The sequence below is a fragment of the Sapajus apella genome, unplaced genomic scaffold (assembly GCF_009761245.1).
Source record: "Sapajus apella isolate SASKATOON/1434 unplaced genomic scaffold, GSC_monkey_1.0 scaffold8, whole genome shotgun sequence".
NCBI classification, from domain to species: Eukaryota; Metazoa; Chordata; class Mammalia; order Primates; family Cebidae; genus Sapajus; species Sapajus apella.
This window is the reverse complement of record NW_022436948.1, coordinates 316,084-332,713: the sequence shown is the minus strand read 5'-3', so window position 1 is coordinate 332,713 and position 16,630 is coordinate 316,084. Positions and strand designations below refer to the sequence as shown.

At 41.0% G+C, this 16,630-nt stretch overlaps 1 protein-coding gene across 6 annotated transcripts in view; it reads left to right on the top strand.

Moving 5' to 3' along the window:
* The window catches only part of DIP2A (disco interacting protein 2 homolog A), a 120,574-nt gene that overhangs the window by 44,903 nt on the left and 59,041 nt on the right, over positions 1-16,630 (top strand). For 3 of the 6 annotated variants that reach the window (XM_032276508.1, XM_032276506.1, XM_032276510.1), the window contains 3 exons: positions 3,385-3,513; positions 6,722-6,841; positions 8,544-8,741. In XM_032276508.1, coding sequence (XP_032132399.1) covers positions 3,385-3,513; positions 6,722-6,841; positions 8,544-8,741 — 447 coding nt within the window. Of the gene's footprint in view, positions 1-3,381; positions 3,514-6,721; positions 6,842-8,543; positions 8,742-16,630 lie in introns of all 6 variants that reach the window. The other 3 variants (XM_032276509.1, XM_032276507.1, XM_032276505.1) reach the window with 1 other exon arrangement.

The window sequence follows — 16,630 nt, the reverse complement described above, 5'->3', positions numbered from 1 at the left end:
AAAAAAAAAAAAAATTCTTAACCTGGACTTTATTGAATAGCATACTTACAGCTTTGTAGTTTTCTACGAATTGTAGCTACCCACATCCTGAATTTTCATCGGACATAGTTAATTTGAATTTCTAAATCTGAAAAATACTTAACTTTCCTCTTCTTATTACAGAAATCATCCTTTGTTTTGTTTTCTAACACTAGATGTGTCTTCAATTTAAACAAAGGAAAGAAACATGAAAAGAGGAAGACCATATTAAGTAAAAAATTTGAGGTAGAACATATCAGTTAAAGATAATTTTTTAAAATATCACTTTCAGTTTTGGATAAAGGAAATAAAATATATTAAACATTTTTATACAAATATACTTATTTTTAAAAGCAGTACTTTTAATTATAGTAGTTTATTTTGAATATAGCTTTTGTTTATTTTTACGCAGCTGTTTTATTTTTTTTCCCTAGACACAGGGTCTTGCTCTGTCACCCTCACTGGAGTACAGTGGCATGATTATAGTTCACTGCAGCCTTGAACTCACGGGCTTAAGAAATTCTCACACCTTAGCCTCCTGAGTAGCTGGACTACAGGCAAATGCCACCATGCCCAGCTAAATTTTGAATTTTTTTTTTATAGAGATGGGGTTTCACTATGTTCTCCAGGCTGGTCTTGAACTCCTGGGCTCAAGTGATCCTCATGTCTTGGCCTTTCCAAATGTTGGGATTACAGGCATGAGCCACTGCTCCCAGCCATTATATAGCAATTTTAAAACCTACCTGTATTACATATATGTATACTATGTATACCTTTTTTTGCATATATACTTTTAAAATCATTGTTTTCACTAGATTTGGAAGAGTGGGAAAATTTCTTTTTAAACTAAAAGAACCTCCTGATAGACATACTTTAAAATGCTAATTTGATCATCATCAGGATTTTTCAAGGATTGTGAAAACTAACGGTTTAGATTTTTTTCAAAAGGCATATTCTGCTATGCAGATAGTGACTTTATGCTTTCATATACTTCAGCTTTCTACAACCCTAGTAAAAAGTTACTGCTATACATTGTACCTAGGAGTACCACAGTGAGACCAACAGGTACATTCATTAAAATATTAAACATTGCTAGTCATCTCTACCTAACATAGACTAGTGTTGATTTTTTTTTTTTTTTTGAGATAAGGTCTCACTCTGTGGCACAGGCTATAGTGCAGTGGTGTGGTCCTAGCTCACTGTATCCTGGAACTCCTGGGCTCCAGTGATCATTTTACCTCAGCCTCCCAAGTAGCTGGGAGTATAGGTGTCTGCCACCATGCCCAGCTGTTTTTTTTTTAAGAGATGGATCTTGCTATGTTGCCCAGGCTGGTCTCAAATTTCTAGGTTCAGGTGATCCTCCTGCCTCACCCTCCCAAAGTGCTGGGACTGTACATGTGAGCCATTTCACCTAGCCAATGTTGACTCTTTTTTTTTTTTGAAACAGAGTCTCACTGTGTCCCCCAGGCTGGAATGCAGTAGCGCAATCTTGGCTCACTGCAACATCCGCCTCCCAAATTCAAGTGATTCTCTTGCCACAGTCTCCTGAGTACCTGGGACTACAGGCATGCGCCACCACACCCAGCTAATTTTTGTATTTTTAGTAGAGACAGGGTTCCTCCTTGTTGGCCAGGCTGGTCTTGAACTTCTGACCTCAGCCAATCTGCTTGCCTCGACCTCCCAAAGTGCTGGGATTACTGGTGTGAGCTAGCATGTTGGCCCCAGTGTTGATTCTTGTAAGTGGGCAAGTATCTGTGTATTCAGTATTGTGATAGAACACAATTTCTTTTTTTATTTTTATTTTTTATTGTACTTCAGGTTCTGGGGTAGAGGTGCAGATCACGCAGGGTTGTTGCTTAGGTACATACATGGCAAGGTGGTTTGCTGCCTCCATTCCCCCATTATCTATATCTGGCATTTCTCCCCACGGTATCCCTCCCCACCCTCCCCACACCCTCCTGTCCCTCCCCTAGCCTGCCAGCTGACCTCAGTGTATGATGCCCCTCTCCCTGTGTCCATGTGTGGTAGAACACAATTTCTATAGTCATACAGACGAAGTGCCTTTCCTAGTGGTAGATCCAATTGTAACCATAATTCCTATTGGAACTTGTAGTCAGCTAGCATTCTGAGCAGATAGACTGTACCATAGAAATTAAACGCAGAAATGTACATTCAGACAATGAAAGGAGTGATGTCTGTTTTTAAGTGTTACACCAATTCTACTTTAAGAACTTGATTGTGGCCAGGCATGGTGGCTCACACCTGTAAATCCAGCACATCGGGGGTACTGGGGCAGGTGGGTCACTTGACTCCAGGAGTTCGAGACCAGCTTGGCCAACATGGTGAAACCCTGTCTGTACTGAAAATACAAAAATTGGCCAGGAGTAGTGGTTCATGCCTGTAATCTCAGCTACTCAAGGGGCTGAGACAGGGAGCCGAGATCGTGCCACTGCACTCCAGACTGGGCGGTGATGGAGCAAGACTCTACCTCAAAAAAAAAAAAAAGAAGAACTTGATTGTGGTCTCTTAGTTTTGCAGATATTTTAACTGGCAGTGGGGGGAAGTTTTAACTTCTATAGTTTTATTCTTTCAGGACTGCAAAGGTATGGTGTCCAGCATACTTTTTTGGGGGTTGTAGCAATTTGTATGAGCCTGGCTGTTATTTTCATAATGTTAAAAAAAAATGTAGAGATGACCATTGATTTCAAACTTGTTTTTGCTTCCTTGAAGGAATTTATTATTATTATTTTCGAGATAGAGTGTCACTCTGTTGCCCAGGTTATAGTGCAGTGGTGCTATCTCAGCTCACTGCAAACTCTGCCTCCTGGGTTCAAGCAATTCTCCTGCCTCAGCCTCCCCAGTAGCTGGGATTACAGGCATGTGCCACCACGCCCAGGTAATTTTTGTATTTTTAGTAGAGACAGGGTTTTGCCAAGTTGGCCAGCCTGGTCTTGAACTCCTGACCTCAGGTAATCTGCCTACCTTGGCCTCCCCAAGTGCTGGGATTACAGGCATGAGCCATCGTGCCCAGCCCCTTGAGGGAACTTCTAACTGAAATCTCATCAGGTTATTGTGACAGCAGGTTTACTTTGTCCCTTTTTCTGTGCTGAAGTTGGTGGTTCTGAGTCTGGATCCCTTTGAGAGTCGAGCCACCCATGTGCACGTGATCTCTGCGTAACATGTCTGGGAGTTCATAGTTTCCCAGTATGCCTTTGGTCAGCCAAGAAAACAAAATTAATCAGAATACCACATTCTCCCCACTTAGAGCTCAGCTAATGGAGCTTTAGACTAACGGGGCTTGAAGAGCAGCTTAATACTCCTTTGACTTAATCGCAACTTCATTTTGGGTGTGTTTTTCAAAAGCAGATCTGCATTCTGCCCCTCCTGATGTCACCACAGGCCTCGTGGAGCATTCATACTTTGAGCGTCCGCAGGTGGCTTCTGTGAGAAGTGTTCCTCGGGGATGCAGTGGAAGCATGCTGGAAACAGCAGATGGTGAGCATGCCTCTCTTTCTCCTTGTGAAACAGCAGAGCACAGGTTTTCTCTTCAGGTATTGAACACAGTTTTAATGTATTTACTGTAGCAAACCCAAGCCAGCTATCAGTTTTAATCAATCAGTGCAGATAAATGGAAACCAGTGTGTGCAGTTAATGTTATTACAGAAAGCATCATGTGGAGAAATAATTGGAAATATCTATGGAATTGGTCGGGATGGGGTGGAGGGAACAAGGAGAGTAGGGAGGGAAAAGACTTCCACATTTAGATAGGATGCAAAAGGAGTTTCAGTCTGTAATATAGTAGGGAAATGAGAAGCTGTGGGAAGTGTCTTTATTTAGATTCAATGTGGCAGACAGCGACTTAGTCAGTGCGAGTGCACACACCCACCTGCGACAGAACAGCCTCTGCACTCTCCATCCTCAGCAGCCTGTGAAATCGGTACAACAGCAATCATGGTTTCCCATGTGCAGGCTCAGAGATGTCAGTATCACTTTCATGATGTCCTCATTTATACCATTCTTTTTGAAACAGTCTTCCATGTCTTTTATCAAAATGATGTCAGTTTTTTTCCCCCCAAAATACCAATTTAAATCACAGAAAAATTTAGAGGAGCTCAGAGCTAGGCCTATCATATATTTTGGTACTCCCAAACAAGAGTATCAGATTTTGTTGAGGGCTTTCATCTCCTTGTCCAGAGGCAGAAGACAAATACTGAATCAAAATGAAGCAGTCTATACATTGGCTAGATGTGTTTTTAATTCAATTTATTACTCTTTGTATTAAAAAAAATTAAGAGGTTAATTGAAGGGTAATTGACATAATGAATTGCACATATTTAAAGTGTACAATTTTATAAATTTTAAGACATTTGTACACCTGTGAAAGCATCACTACAATCAAGATAGTGACCACATCCAGCACGCCCAAAGTGTCCTTGTGTTCCATGGTCATCCCCTCTTCGAATCTTTCTGGCTTTCCCCCTACCCTTCAGGCAACCACTGATTTACTTTCTGTCACTATAGATTAGATTGTGTTTTCTAGAATTTTATATAAATGGCATCACATAGTTTTATGGTCTGCCATATACCACTCTCCATAGTTATTTTGAGATTCATTCATGTTCTTGTGCCAATAGTTATTCTTTTCATTGAGTAATATTTCATTAGATGTATGCACTACAATTTGTCTGTTTACCTGTTGATGTGTATTTAGGTTGTTTCTAGTTTGAGCCTGTTACAAGTAAAGCTGCTATGAATAATCAATCTTGTACACGTTTTTGCATTGATGTGTTTTTATTTCTTTTGGGTCAATACCTAGAAGTAGAATGGCTGAATTATATTTTTAATTTAAAATGTATTTTTTTTTTTTTGAGATGGAGTTTCGCTCTTGTTACCCAGGCTGGAGTGCAATGGCGCGATCTTGGCTCACCGCAACCTCCGCCTCCTGGGTTCAGGCAATTCTCCTGCCTCAGCCTCCTGAGTAGCTGGGATTACAGGCACACGCCACCATGCCCAGCTGAATTTTTGTATTTTTAGTAGAGACGGGGTTTCACCATGTTGACCAGGATGGTCTCGATCTCTTGACCTTGTGATCCACCTGCCTCAGCCTCCCAAAGTGCTGGGATTACAGGCTTGAGCCACCGCGCCCGGCCTTAAAATGTATTTTTAATAAAAAATATAAAGTGCATTTTAACTTTTTTTTTGGAGACTGAGTCTCACCCTGTTGCCCAGGCTGGAGTGCAGCGGTGTGATCTTGGCTCACTGCAACTTCACCATCCTGGGTTCAAGCGATTCTCATGCCTCAGCCTCCCGAATAGCTGGGATTACAGGCATGTGCCACCATGCCCAGTTAATTTTTGTATTTTCGGTAGAGATGGGGTTTCACCATGTTGTCTAGGCTGATCTCAAACTCCTGGCTTTAAGTGATCCACCCACCCTGGTCACCTAAAGTGCTGGGATTATAGGTGTGAGCCACTGTGCCCAGCCTATTTTAACTTCTTAAGAAACTGCCACACTGTTTTCCAATGTGTTTGTACCATTTTACATTCTCATTATTAGTAGTGAGAGTACCAGTTCCTCCACACCCTCTCCAACAATTGGTATTATGTTAACCATCCTAATAGGCATGTAGAAGTATCGCATTAAGGTTTTAATTTGCATTTCCCTAATGGATGATGGTGTGTTGAGCAGCATCTTTCTGTGTACCTGTTTGCCATCTTTGTAAGGAAAGTATCTGTTATACTTTCACCTATTTTTTTAAATTGTGTTTGTTTTCTTCCTTATTTTATTTTTTGAGATGGAGATTCACTGTTGCCCAGGCTAGAGTTCAGTGGCCCGATCTTGGCTCATTTCAACCTCCACCTTCCAGGTTCAAGTGATTCTCCTGCCTCAGCCTCTCGAGTAGCTGGGATTACAGGCATGTACCACCACGCCTGGGTAACCACTATGTCTGGCTAATTTTTGTATTTTTAGTAGAGACAGGGTTTAAAGCTTGCTGCAACCTCTGCCTCCCAGGTTCAAGTAATTCTCCTGCCTCAGCCTTCTGAGTAGCTGGGATTACAGGTATGTGCCACCACACCCAGGTAACTTTTGTATTTTTAGTAGAGACGGGATTTCACCATGTTGGTCAGGCTGTTCTTGAACTCCTGACTTCAGGTGATCCACCCACCTCAGCCTCCCATAGTACTGGGATTACAGGAGTGAGCCACTGTGCCCAGCCCCCCCCCCTTTTTTTTTTTTTTTAAATAGAGACTCTGTTGATTTTTCAATTTTAAAATTTTTTGTAGAGACAGGATCTTGCTATGTTAAATAGGCTAGTCTTAAACTTCTGGCCTTAAGCAATCCTCTGCCACTTTGGCTGGGATTACAGGCCTGAGCCACCGCCCAGCTGGCAAATGACTTCTTAACATTACCATGGAATAGTCGTGACCTCATAAACCTCCTGAAAGGGTCTTGGATGCCCCAGGGGTCCCTGGACCATTTTAGAAACTGCTGGCTTAGAACAAGTCCTATTTCCTGGAAGGTATTCAATAAGTGGTTGCTAAATGAATTAATTCCAAAATGACTGCCCAGTGGGGTCCACACGTGGATGGATTTGTAAACTGATGAATCATGTGGTTTGTCCATGGGCCTTACACCTGTGTCCACTTCTCCAGAGGGTGTGATGTGTCCTGGCCTCAGTGCTCCTCTGTCCTTCCCATGACAGGTGTCCCTGTGAACAGCAGAGTGTCCTCCAAAATCCAGCAGCTTCTTAACACCCTGAAGAGGCCAAAGCGCCCCCCACTGAAGGAGTTCTTTGTAGACGATTTTGAGGAATTGTTGGAAGGTAAGAGTTGTCCAACTTTGAGCTTTTGTATTTGTATGAACAGGGTGGCCAGGAAGTTGAGAAACACAGGGAAATGTGTATTATACATGGCTATTGCTGTAAATATTCTATATCCAGACTCAGTGGTCACTGTGTGTAATGGTGAATTTAGAATCACATGACTGCTTCATTCATTTAAGCAGGTAGAAAATTTGCTGCTCATATTAAAGTGACTTAGCATTTCATAAAAATACTTCAAAGGTTTTAACTACGTTATTTAAATTTTTATTTAAATTTTAACTCTGAAATACTTACCTTCTCATGGTTTTAAAGTATATAATTTTCAGCATGGATTTGGGGGCTTTTCAGAATTTTAGCCTCTCATATATAAACGAAATACATATTTAGAAAGAAAGAATATAAATATATTTTTTTAAAAAGAAAACTAGTAAGACACAGAAAGAAACCGGCAATGAAGCCAGTACAAGCTTGTGAGAGTGTCGTTAGAGGCACAGGAGCCCCTCGCTAGCCCCACTTGCAGACCTTGGCTACTCGTACAGTGTCACTGCTGGTAGCAGACCAGCCCAGTCCAGTGTCTCCTCCACACCAGGGGAATAGACATGGCTTTTAGGAGATTGTTTCCCCTTTGTAATCAGAAGTGTGTATTAGTCAAGGTTTTCTAGAGGGACAGAACTAATAGGATAGATGTATATATAAAGGGGAGTGTATTAAGGCATATTGACTCACATGATGACAAGGTGAGGTCCTACAGTAGTCCATCTGCAAGCTGAGAGCAAGGAAGCCAGTCCCAGTCCCAAAGCTGAAGAACTTGGAGTCCAATGTTCGAGATCAGGAGGCATCCAGCATGAGAAAGGTGTAGGCTGGGAGGCTAAGCCAATCTAGTCTTTCCTTGTTCTTCTGGCTGCTTTTATTCTGGCCTCCCTGGCAGCTGATTAGATTGTGCTAACCCAGATTGAGGGTGTGTCTACCTTTCCCAGTCCACTGGCTCAAATGTTAATCACCTTTGGCAACACCCTCACAGACACACCCAGGAACAATACTTTGTCAACCTGACTGGATTAAAGTATATATCAGCATTAACCATTACACAGTGCCTTTCAAATGCAGGGTTAATTGGTATGAATGCCTCTTAAAGCAGTGTTTTTTACCACTTGGGCAAATTTTGGTTATAGAGCTCCTGGAAAAAGATTAAAGTAATTCTTTTTAAAGTAAAAAAAGATTAAACTAGTCTTTTTCCAGGAGATGTAGAATCAAATAATCTTTTAATTATTTTTCTTTGAACAAAATGGTGGTAATTGTTTGGATCCCTAGGCTGAAGTGGTGGTTCTGCTTGCTTTCCTCCTGTCTGAGTGGGCCACCGGGGGTCCGGTCCTCGGGCTGTAGATGCCTGGCTGTTCACTGCTGTGATGCCACAGTCCTGTCCAGAGTTGGGACTGTGTCTGTGGTCACCTTTATCTGTGAGGCTGTGGTCAATGGTTGGTTGTTTTTAACTTTATTTTAAAACTGTCATCATCTAGGACTGAAGCTCCTTTAGTCCTTTGGTTAATTGGTCGGTGACTGTGATACAAAACTCTAAACAAATTATTGTAAGCTTTTTGTAGTTGGAATTAAAAAACAAAATTATAAACTATGAATGCTTAAAAACCGAGTGTGTTTGTAGTGCTCTGAATTGATGATTTTTAAATTTTGATTTTGCTTATAGTTCAGCAACCAGATCCAAATCAGCCGAAGCCTGAGGGAAGTGAGACGAGTGTGCTGAGAGGGGAGCCTCTCACTGCAGGTGTCCCCCGACCGCCGTCGCTGTTGGCCACCTTGCAGCGCTGGGGCACAACACAGCCCAAATCCCCCTGTCTGACTGCTTTGGATACAACTGGGAAGGCCACCTACACTCTCACCTATGGCAAGTGTTAACAGAAAGCAGTCGTGCTTCTGGGTTAGCTGTAGAATGTCACACATGTAACACGGCATAGACATACAGCTTGATAATATTCCTAAGAAGCCAGCACAACTGGCAGATAAATAGAACATTGACCTACACCAGGTACCCATCCCACCAGAGGGGACAACTCACCGATAAATGGTGACTGCCATTGCTCTGGGTTCTAGTATTTTGAGTGTTCTTTATATGCATTCTGAACAAGGCAGTTTAGTTTTGTCTTGTTTTTAACTTTGTATAAGGGGAATCATGCAGTATGTATTTTTGTGTGTTTGGCACCGTTTGGTTCTATATTATGTTTTTTTGTAACACAAATAGTAAGCATATATACAACCTGATGAATTCACAGAGTGAATATGATCCTGTAATCAGCACTCCAAGCAGAAGTGTTGCCAGGTTCCCAAGCCCCTCCTGCACCTCCAGCACTAACATCCTCCCACACGTGAAGGGTAACTGGTGTCCTGACTGTGCACACTGTTGGCTTTACCTGCTTTAAATATTTTTTGTAAACAGGTGTTCTTTAAGTTTATTCTCATTGATGGATATTATTTTATTGTCTGAATATACTAGAACTTATTTACACACTCTTAGGTAGATAGACATTTGGGTGGTTTCCACTGTGGGGCTATTGTGTGTAGTGCTGTTATGGACATGTTTATGTGAGTCTCTTGGCGAGAAGATGTAGGCATTTGTGCTGGGTATAAAAGCAGAAGCAGAATTGGGTTCAGCTTTAGGACATACTGCCAAACAATTTTCCAAAGGCAGTGCAGTAGTTTTCACTCCTACAGGCAGTGAGTATATGAGGAGTCCCAGTTACTCTCCATCCTCACCAGCTTTTGATATTGTTTATTTCATTATAGTCTTTCTTGTAGGTGTGTTGTAGTGCAGGCTAATTTGCATTTGCTTGCTGACAGATTATGCTTTTCATATGCTTACTGGTTGTTTGAATATCCACTTTTATGAATTGTTCAAATATTTGGCTCATTTTTCTGTTTGTGTGCTACTCTTTTTTTCTTTATATATATATATGTTTTTTTGAGACAGGTTTCACTCTGTCACTCAGGCTGGAGTGCAGTGGTGCAATCATAGCTCACTACTGCCTTGACCTTCTGGGCTCAAGAGATACTCCTGCCTCAGCCTCCTGAGTAGCTGGGAACATAGGCTCATATCACCACACCCAGCTAATTAAAAAAAAAAAAAGAGCAACTTTTTTTTGGTAGAGATGGGGGTCTCCCTCTGTTGCCCAGGCTGATACTGAATTCCTGGCTAAAGCAGTCCTGCCATCTTAGCCTCTCAGAGTGCTGGGAGCTGAGATTACAGGTGTGAGCCATTGCACCTAGCCTCCTATTGCTTTGTATGTTTCAGATAGGCATCAGATAGGCATATTTTGTCAGATAACATGTTTTGCAGTGTCTTCTCACTATTTGGATTGCCTTTTAACACTTTTAATTACGGCTTTTTTTTTTTCTTTTTGATGTGGAGTCTTGCTCTGTTGCCAGGCTGGTGTGCAGTGGCACCATCTCAGCTCACTGCAACCTCTGCCTCCCAGGTTCAAGTGATTCTCCTGTCTCAGCCTCCTGAGTAGCTGGGACTACAGGTGTATACCACCATGCCCAGCTAATTTTTTTTGGTATTTTAGTAGAGATGGGGTTTAACTACGTTGGACAGGATGATCTCAATCTCTTGACCTTGTGATCCGCCCACCTCGGCCTCTCGAAGTTCTGGGACTACAGGCGTGAGCCACCGTACCCAGACAATTATGGCCTTTAATGAATGAAAAATCTTAATGTAATCTAACTTACCTATTTTTTTTTTCCTGTATTGTAGCTAAGTTGTCCAGTTTAGAAACTTTTCACCAAATCAAGGTCACAAAGATATTCTCCTACATGGTCGTCTAAAACCTTATTAAAACGCTTTTCACATTTAGGTGTCATGATCCATTTAGAATTTAATTTTGTGTATGGAATGAAGTTGGAGTCCTTTTCTTATGAGTATCTAATTGACTCAGTATCATTTATTGAAAAGGCAGTCCTTTCCCCAAAGTACTGTAGTGTTACTTTGTTATATATCAGGTGGAAGGTATACTTATAGGTCTGTTTCTGGGCTCCTTTGGGTTTTGTCAGTCTGCTGTCTGTCCACACTCGGAATTACTGTAGCTTTATGAGTCCTCTAGCTCTGTGATTGTTCCTCAGGATTGCCTTGACTCTTCTTGGCTGTTTGCATTTCCAAGTAAACTTTAGAATTAACTTGTCAATTTCCATAAAAATTACTACTGGGATATTGACTGGCATTGCATTGAAGCTCTAGTTCAATTGAATAAATGTTTTTTTTTTTTTGAGACGGAGTTTCGCTCTTGTTGCCCAGGCTGGAGTGCAATGGCGCAATCTCGGCTCACCGCATAAATGTTTTATAGGTTGAGAGTATCCCAAATGTGAAAATCCAGAATGCTCTAAAATCTGAAACTGCTTGAAGGTGACATGATGCTCAAAGAAAATGCTCATTGGAGCATTTTGGATTTCTGATTTTTGGACTTGTGATGCTCAACTGGGAAGTATATATAATGCAGTTATTCCAAAATCTAAAAAAATTTGGAATCCAAAACACTTATAATCTCAAGCATTTCAGATAAGGGATACTCAACTGCTATTACAATGATGAAACTTCCGTTTTATGACTGTGGAATATTTTCCCCTTTTTAAAGGCCTGCTTTAATTTCTCTCAGAATTGTTTTTATACTTTGGAATGCAGTCTTGAGCATCTTTTATTAGATGCATTTCTATTACAAATGCTGTGATTTTTACTTTTTTCTACTGATTTGTTGCTTATATATAGAAGTGCAATCTATATTATTATTATTTTAAAATAATGACTTTGTATCCTGTGATCTCAGTAAGTTAACTTATTAGTTCTTTGTTTACTCATAATTAGTAGCCTATATATCTTTTGGATTACCTGTTTACAAAAATCACATTATCTGTGAACAGCAACAGTTATTTTGTCCTTTCTAATACTTTTATTTTATTTTATTTTATTTTATTTATTTATTTTTTGCTTTTTGCACAAGTGAGAACCTCCAGTACAGTGTGAAATAGAGCAATGTTGAAGAGCGGGCATTCTTGCCTGTTTTTCCGTCTGAGGAAAAGCCTGTGGTAATTAAGTATGATGTTTTCTGTAGTTTTGCTTGCTTGTTTGTTGGTAGAAACTCTTTGTCAGATTAAGAAAGTTCGCTTCTAGTTCTTGTTTGTTAAAAGTTGTTATGAGTTGGGATTGAATTTTGTCAAATGCTTTTTCTGCTGCTAGCAAGATGATCATATGGTTTTCCTCCTCCATTAATTTGGTGAATTATTTTGATTAATTTTCTAATTTAAAGCAGCCCTTCATTCCTAGAATAAATCCCACTTGGTCTTAATATCTTACCCTTTTAAATATACACCCAGATTTGATTTGCCAGTAAGTCGTTTAGAATTTTTACATATGTTTTCATTAGAAGATTGGCAAGATGCTCATTGCCAGCCTTTGAGGAGTGTGGCTAGCTCACAGCCTCCACCTGTTAAATCAGCATTCAAATCTAGGTCATGCTGTTGGCAGGGTAGTCCCTGGCCAGTGGCCAAACAAGGCAGTGGGACAAGGGCCTAGTTCTTGTTAGCGTCGACTTTCCTTACAAACAGCATTGGGCTTGTGGAGACTGTCAGTTCTACATTGCAGTTTGACTGCTCCTCCTGCCCAGTCTTGCTCCCTGTCTTTTCCAGTCACAGATCTTTATTCTCTAGTAATCCTTTTACATGCCTGAGCCTGTCTTAGCATCTGCTTTGTGAAGAACCCAGCCTGTGACATACTTTTTTTTTTGTACATTCTCCTTGTCTTGTAGTTTGTCTGCATTTATTTACAAAGTGTAAGGGGTTAACTACCATTGTGTTTGTTTTTTTGAGACAGGATTGTGCTCGGTCCCCCAGGCTGGAGAGTAGAGGCGTGATCTTGGCTTACTGCAACCTCTGCCCCCAGGGCTCAGGCAATCCTCCCACCTCAGCCTTCCTAGTATCTGGGGACCACTAGGCACGCACCATCATGCTTGGCTACTTTTTTGTGTTTTTAGTAGAGTCGAGGTCTTGTCATATGACCTGGGCTGGTCTCAAACTCCTGAATTCAAGCAGTCTGCCTACCTCAGCCTCCCAAAATGCTGGGATTACAGGCGTGAGCTCTCATGTCTGGCCCATTGTATTTTTTTTTTTTTTTAATCAGTCATACATTTTTATTCTTTCTTTTACTATATTCATTCCTTCCTGAAATTCTATATTTTCCTGGGTAATCATTTCCTTCTGGCCTGCAAAACTTTCTGTGTGTTCATTGTACTGTAGGTTTGCCGGCAGCTTCATTTTTGAAGGTTCTATTTCATGTTTATCTTCTTTCAGCAGTGCAAAGATAACTGTTAGTGGCTTTTGAGAAGATGCCAGACCATTGTTGCTCTGTTGATAGTAATGTGTTTGGTGGCTTAAAAAATGTTATTTTTCTTTGGATTGCAGCCATCTTACTATGACATATTTATAGAGGTAATGTTCTTTGAAAATTTCCTGTGATGTTCTTTGAAATCTTCAAGATGTCCACAGGGCTTCTTGAATCTGTAAAATGATGTCTTTTATCTGTTTGAGAAAAATTACAGCCATCTTCTCTTGCCATATTGCTTCTTCCTCATTTTTTTCTTCTCTCCTTCTGGGACTCCAAATACACTTTTACAAAAGTTTTTCTCTGAGTCCCACGTGCCTTTAATGTTCTTTTTTATATTTTGCATTTTTTAATATATATATACTTGAGTTTGGATATTTTCCATTTTCTTTTATTCATATTTTTTAATCCTGTCTTCTGAAATTTCTAATCTGCTGTGAAACCCTGATGAGTTCCTCATTTTAGATATTGTCTTTTCAGTTTAGAATTTTTATTTCTCTGTTATAATTCTGGTACTCTGGAAAAAAATTCTCATTATTCCATACGTTTTCCTAATCTATTCTTCTGCTGCCTTGAATACACAGATTAATTATTGTTATCTGACAGTGCTATCTGGATCACTTTTGGGTCTGTTGCTCTTGTCTGTGTTTTCTTTTTTTTTTTTTTTTCTTTTGTGGGACAGAGTCTTGGTCTGTTGCCCAGGTTGGAGTACAGTGGTGATCATGGCTCACTGCAGCCTTGAATTCCTGGGCTCAAGTGATCCTCCCACTATAGCCTCCTGAGTATCTAGGACTACAGGTCACACCACCATGCCCAGTTAGTTTTTTCTATTGTTATTATTTTTTAATAGAGACAGGATTTCACTGTGTTGTTCAGGCTGGTCTCAAACTCCCGGACTCAAGCCACCTGCCTGCCTCAGCCTCCCAAAGTGCTGGGATTACAGGCATGAGCCACCAGGCCTGGCCTTTTTGATTGAATATTGTGTGTTGTGCATAAAAACATTATGGAGGGTCCAGACAATGTCATCTTCCTTAAGAGAAATTCCCCTCCTCTCCTAGGCAAGTAGAGTAGTGGCTGGCTGGTCACTGCAGTCCAGTCCACACCTGGCCCAGCCGGCCTCTGCTCTCCTGGGCTTTCTGCCAGTGCCTGGTGTGTCCATGTGTCTCTTTTCCTCTGACGGCTTCCCAGTCATGGTGTTGGTCTCCTCGTGGCTTCTTAACGACCCCATTCTGTTTTTCAGAGGTTTTCCACACGGGCTGTTGGTCTCCTGCTGCATACAGCCACAGGATTCAGCACATGTCCTGCAGAAGGTGGCTGTGCTCTTGATATTCCTAGCCTCTGCCAAAAGCTCTGTAGGTTTCTTCATGTCCTGGTGGCACTGCTCCACCCAAGTGGAATACTCAGCCTCCTGTAGGGGTGGAATCCCTGAACACCGACAGCATAAAGATAGCTGCAGCTCAGCTCGCTTCCCGGAAGGTTTTCCCTCTCTGGAATCTTAACTCTTCTAGTTGTCTTTGCTGAGCAGCAACTTGCTGCCTCCCAAAGATGATTTCTGCATTTTATTCAGTTTTTAATCTCACCTGAGGCAGGAGTGCTGGTCTGCCACCAGTACTCTTTCCTACGCAGAAGCAGAGTCTTCTACCATTATGCTTTTAAAATTCATTCATTTTATTGTGTATAGTTGTAGTTAATTTATTTTTGTTGAGGAATGCATATACCAGAATTTATTTATCTGTTATACTGTTGGTGGAATACATGGCTTGTTTCCAGTTTTAGCTGGTAGAAAGAGTGCTCCCAGGAAGATTCTAGTGTTTGCCACCTGGTATATAAGCATATGTTTTTGAAGGGTGAGTACTTAGGAGTGGAAGTACTAGGTCTGGGGTTATGGGTACCTTCACATTGATGAGATGACACCACACTTCCCCAGTTCACCCTCGCCCCATCAGTGTGGGTGGTTCCTACCTGCTCCCATCATTATCAGCACTTGGTATTGTCAGGCTTATTAATTTCAGCTAATCTCATGATAATATGGTTGTATTTCACTGTGGTTTTAATTTGCATTTTCTTGATAACTAAATAGATTGAGATCTTTTCTATCATTTTGGCTTTTTCTTTTGTTAAGTACCTTTTGAATCTTTAGCACATTTTCTTTCTTTTTTTTTTTTGAGAGGGAGTCTGGAGTACAGTGGTGTGAGCTCAGCTCACTGCAACCTCTGCCTCCCAGGTTGAAGAGATTCTCCTACCTCAACCTCCTGAGTAGCTGGGATTACAGGCGTGCACCACTATGTCCGGCTAATTTTTGTATTTTTAGTAGAGATGAGGTTTCACCATGTTGGTCAGACTGGTCTCGAACTCCTTACCTCGTAATCCTCCTGCCTTGGCCTCCCAAAGTGCTGTGAACAATTTATGGAACTGAGGGTTCCTTCCCATTTTAGACCGTATGGGATAACTTCCTGACATTGCCATGGCATTTATAAACTGTCATGGCACTGGGGTAGTGTCTTTTAGCATGCTTATGCATTATTATTAGTGTGTAATGAGCAGTGAGGACAACCTGAGATCATTTACATCGCCATCTTCCTTTGGGGAGGTTTGGCCGGCTTTTTCACCACACATGCTGTTTTTACCAGCAAGGTCTTTATGACCTGTATCTTGTGCTGACCTCCTATCTCATCCTGTGACTTAGAATGCCTGATGTAATGGGGGTGGAGCCCAGCAGATCTCAGCCTTATTTTACCCCTATTCAAGATGGAGTTGCTCTGGTTTAAACGCCTCTGGCATATTTCCTCTCTCTGTTTTATAAGAGAACTCTTAATCCTAAGGGTTGTAGAGGGACAAGGATTCATCTTCTGTAACTTCTTCAGGCTGAATAGGGGTGGTGATATTCCTGCCTAACTATTAGGGTCTTTGCATTTGAGAAAGAAAGGAGTTCAGTCAGAAAGAATCAATATGGTGATGAGGGCCATTGATAACTTCAAGAAAAGGTGATATCTGGAAGATTAATAAGTGTTCAATTTAAGAAAACATTGAGTAAGCTTATCCTGCATTTCTATACAAAGAGTACAATAGCAATTTATTCCACAACAGTAAAACAAAATAAATAAAATTATCCTAAGTAAATTAAATGAGGATTTTCATGAACTGGGTAACTGTTGGAACCAAGACGATAAGGGGTTGCTAGCTGATTCCAGTGTGCCCAGAATTAGAATTAGAATACTGATCCAGATTTTTACATTGCCCATCTATTTTCTCTCTACTTTACTCAATTGTTAAAAGCTTTAAGTAGCTCAAAGAAAAGCTTTCTTGGCTCTGAAAATAAAAAAGGATCAGCAATGATTTAAGCAAAAAGGCAAAACAGAAGATGGCCGTTTAGGAACAGCTCAGGATTGCAGCTCCCAGTGAAAGCGCAGAGG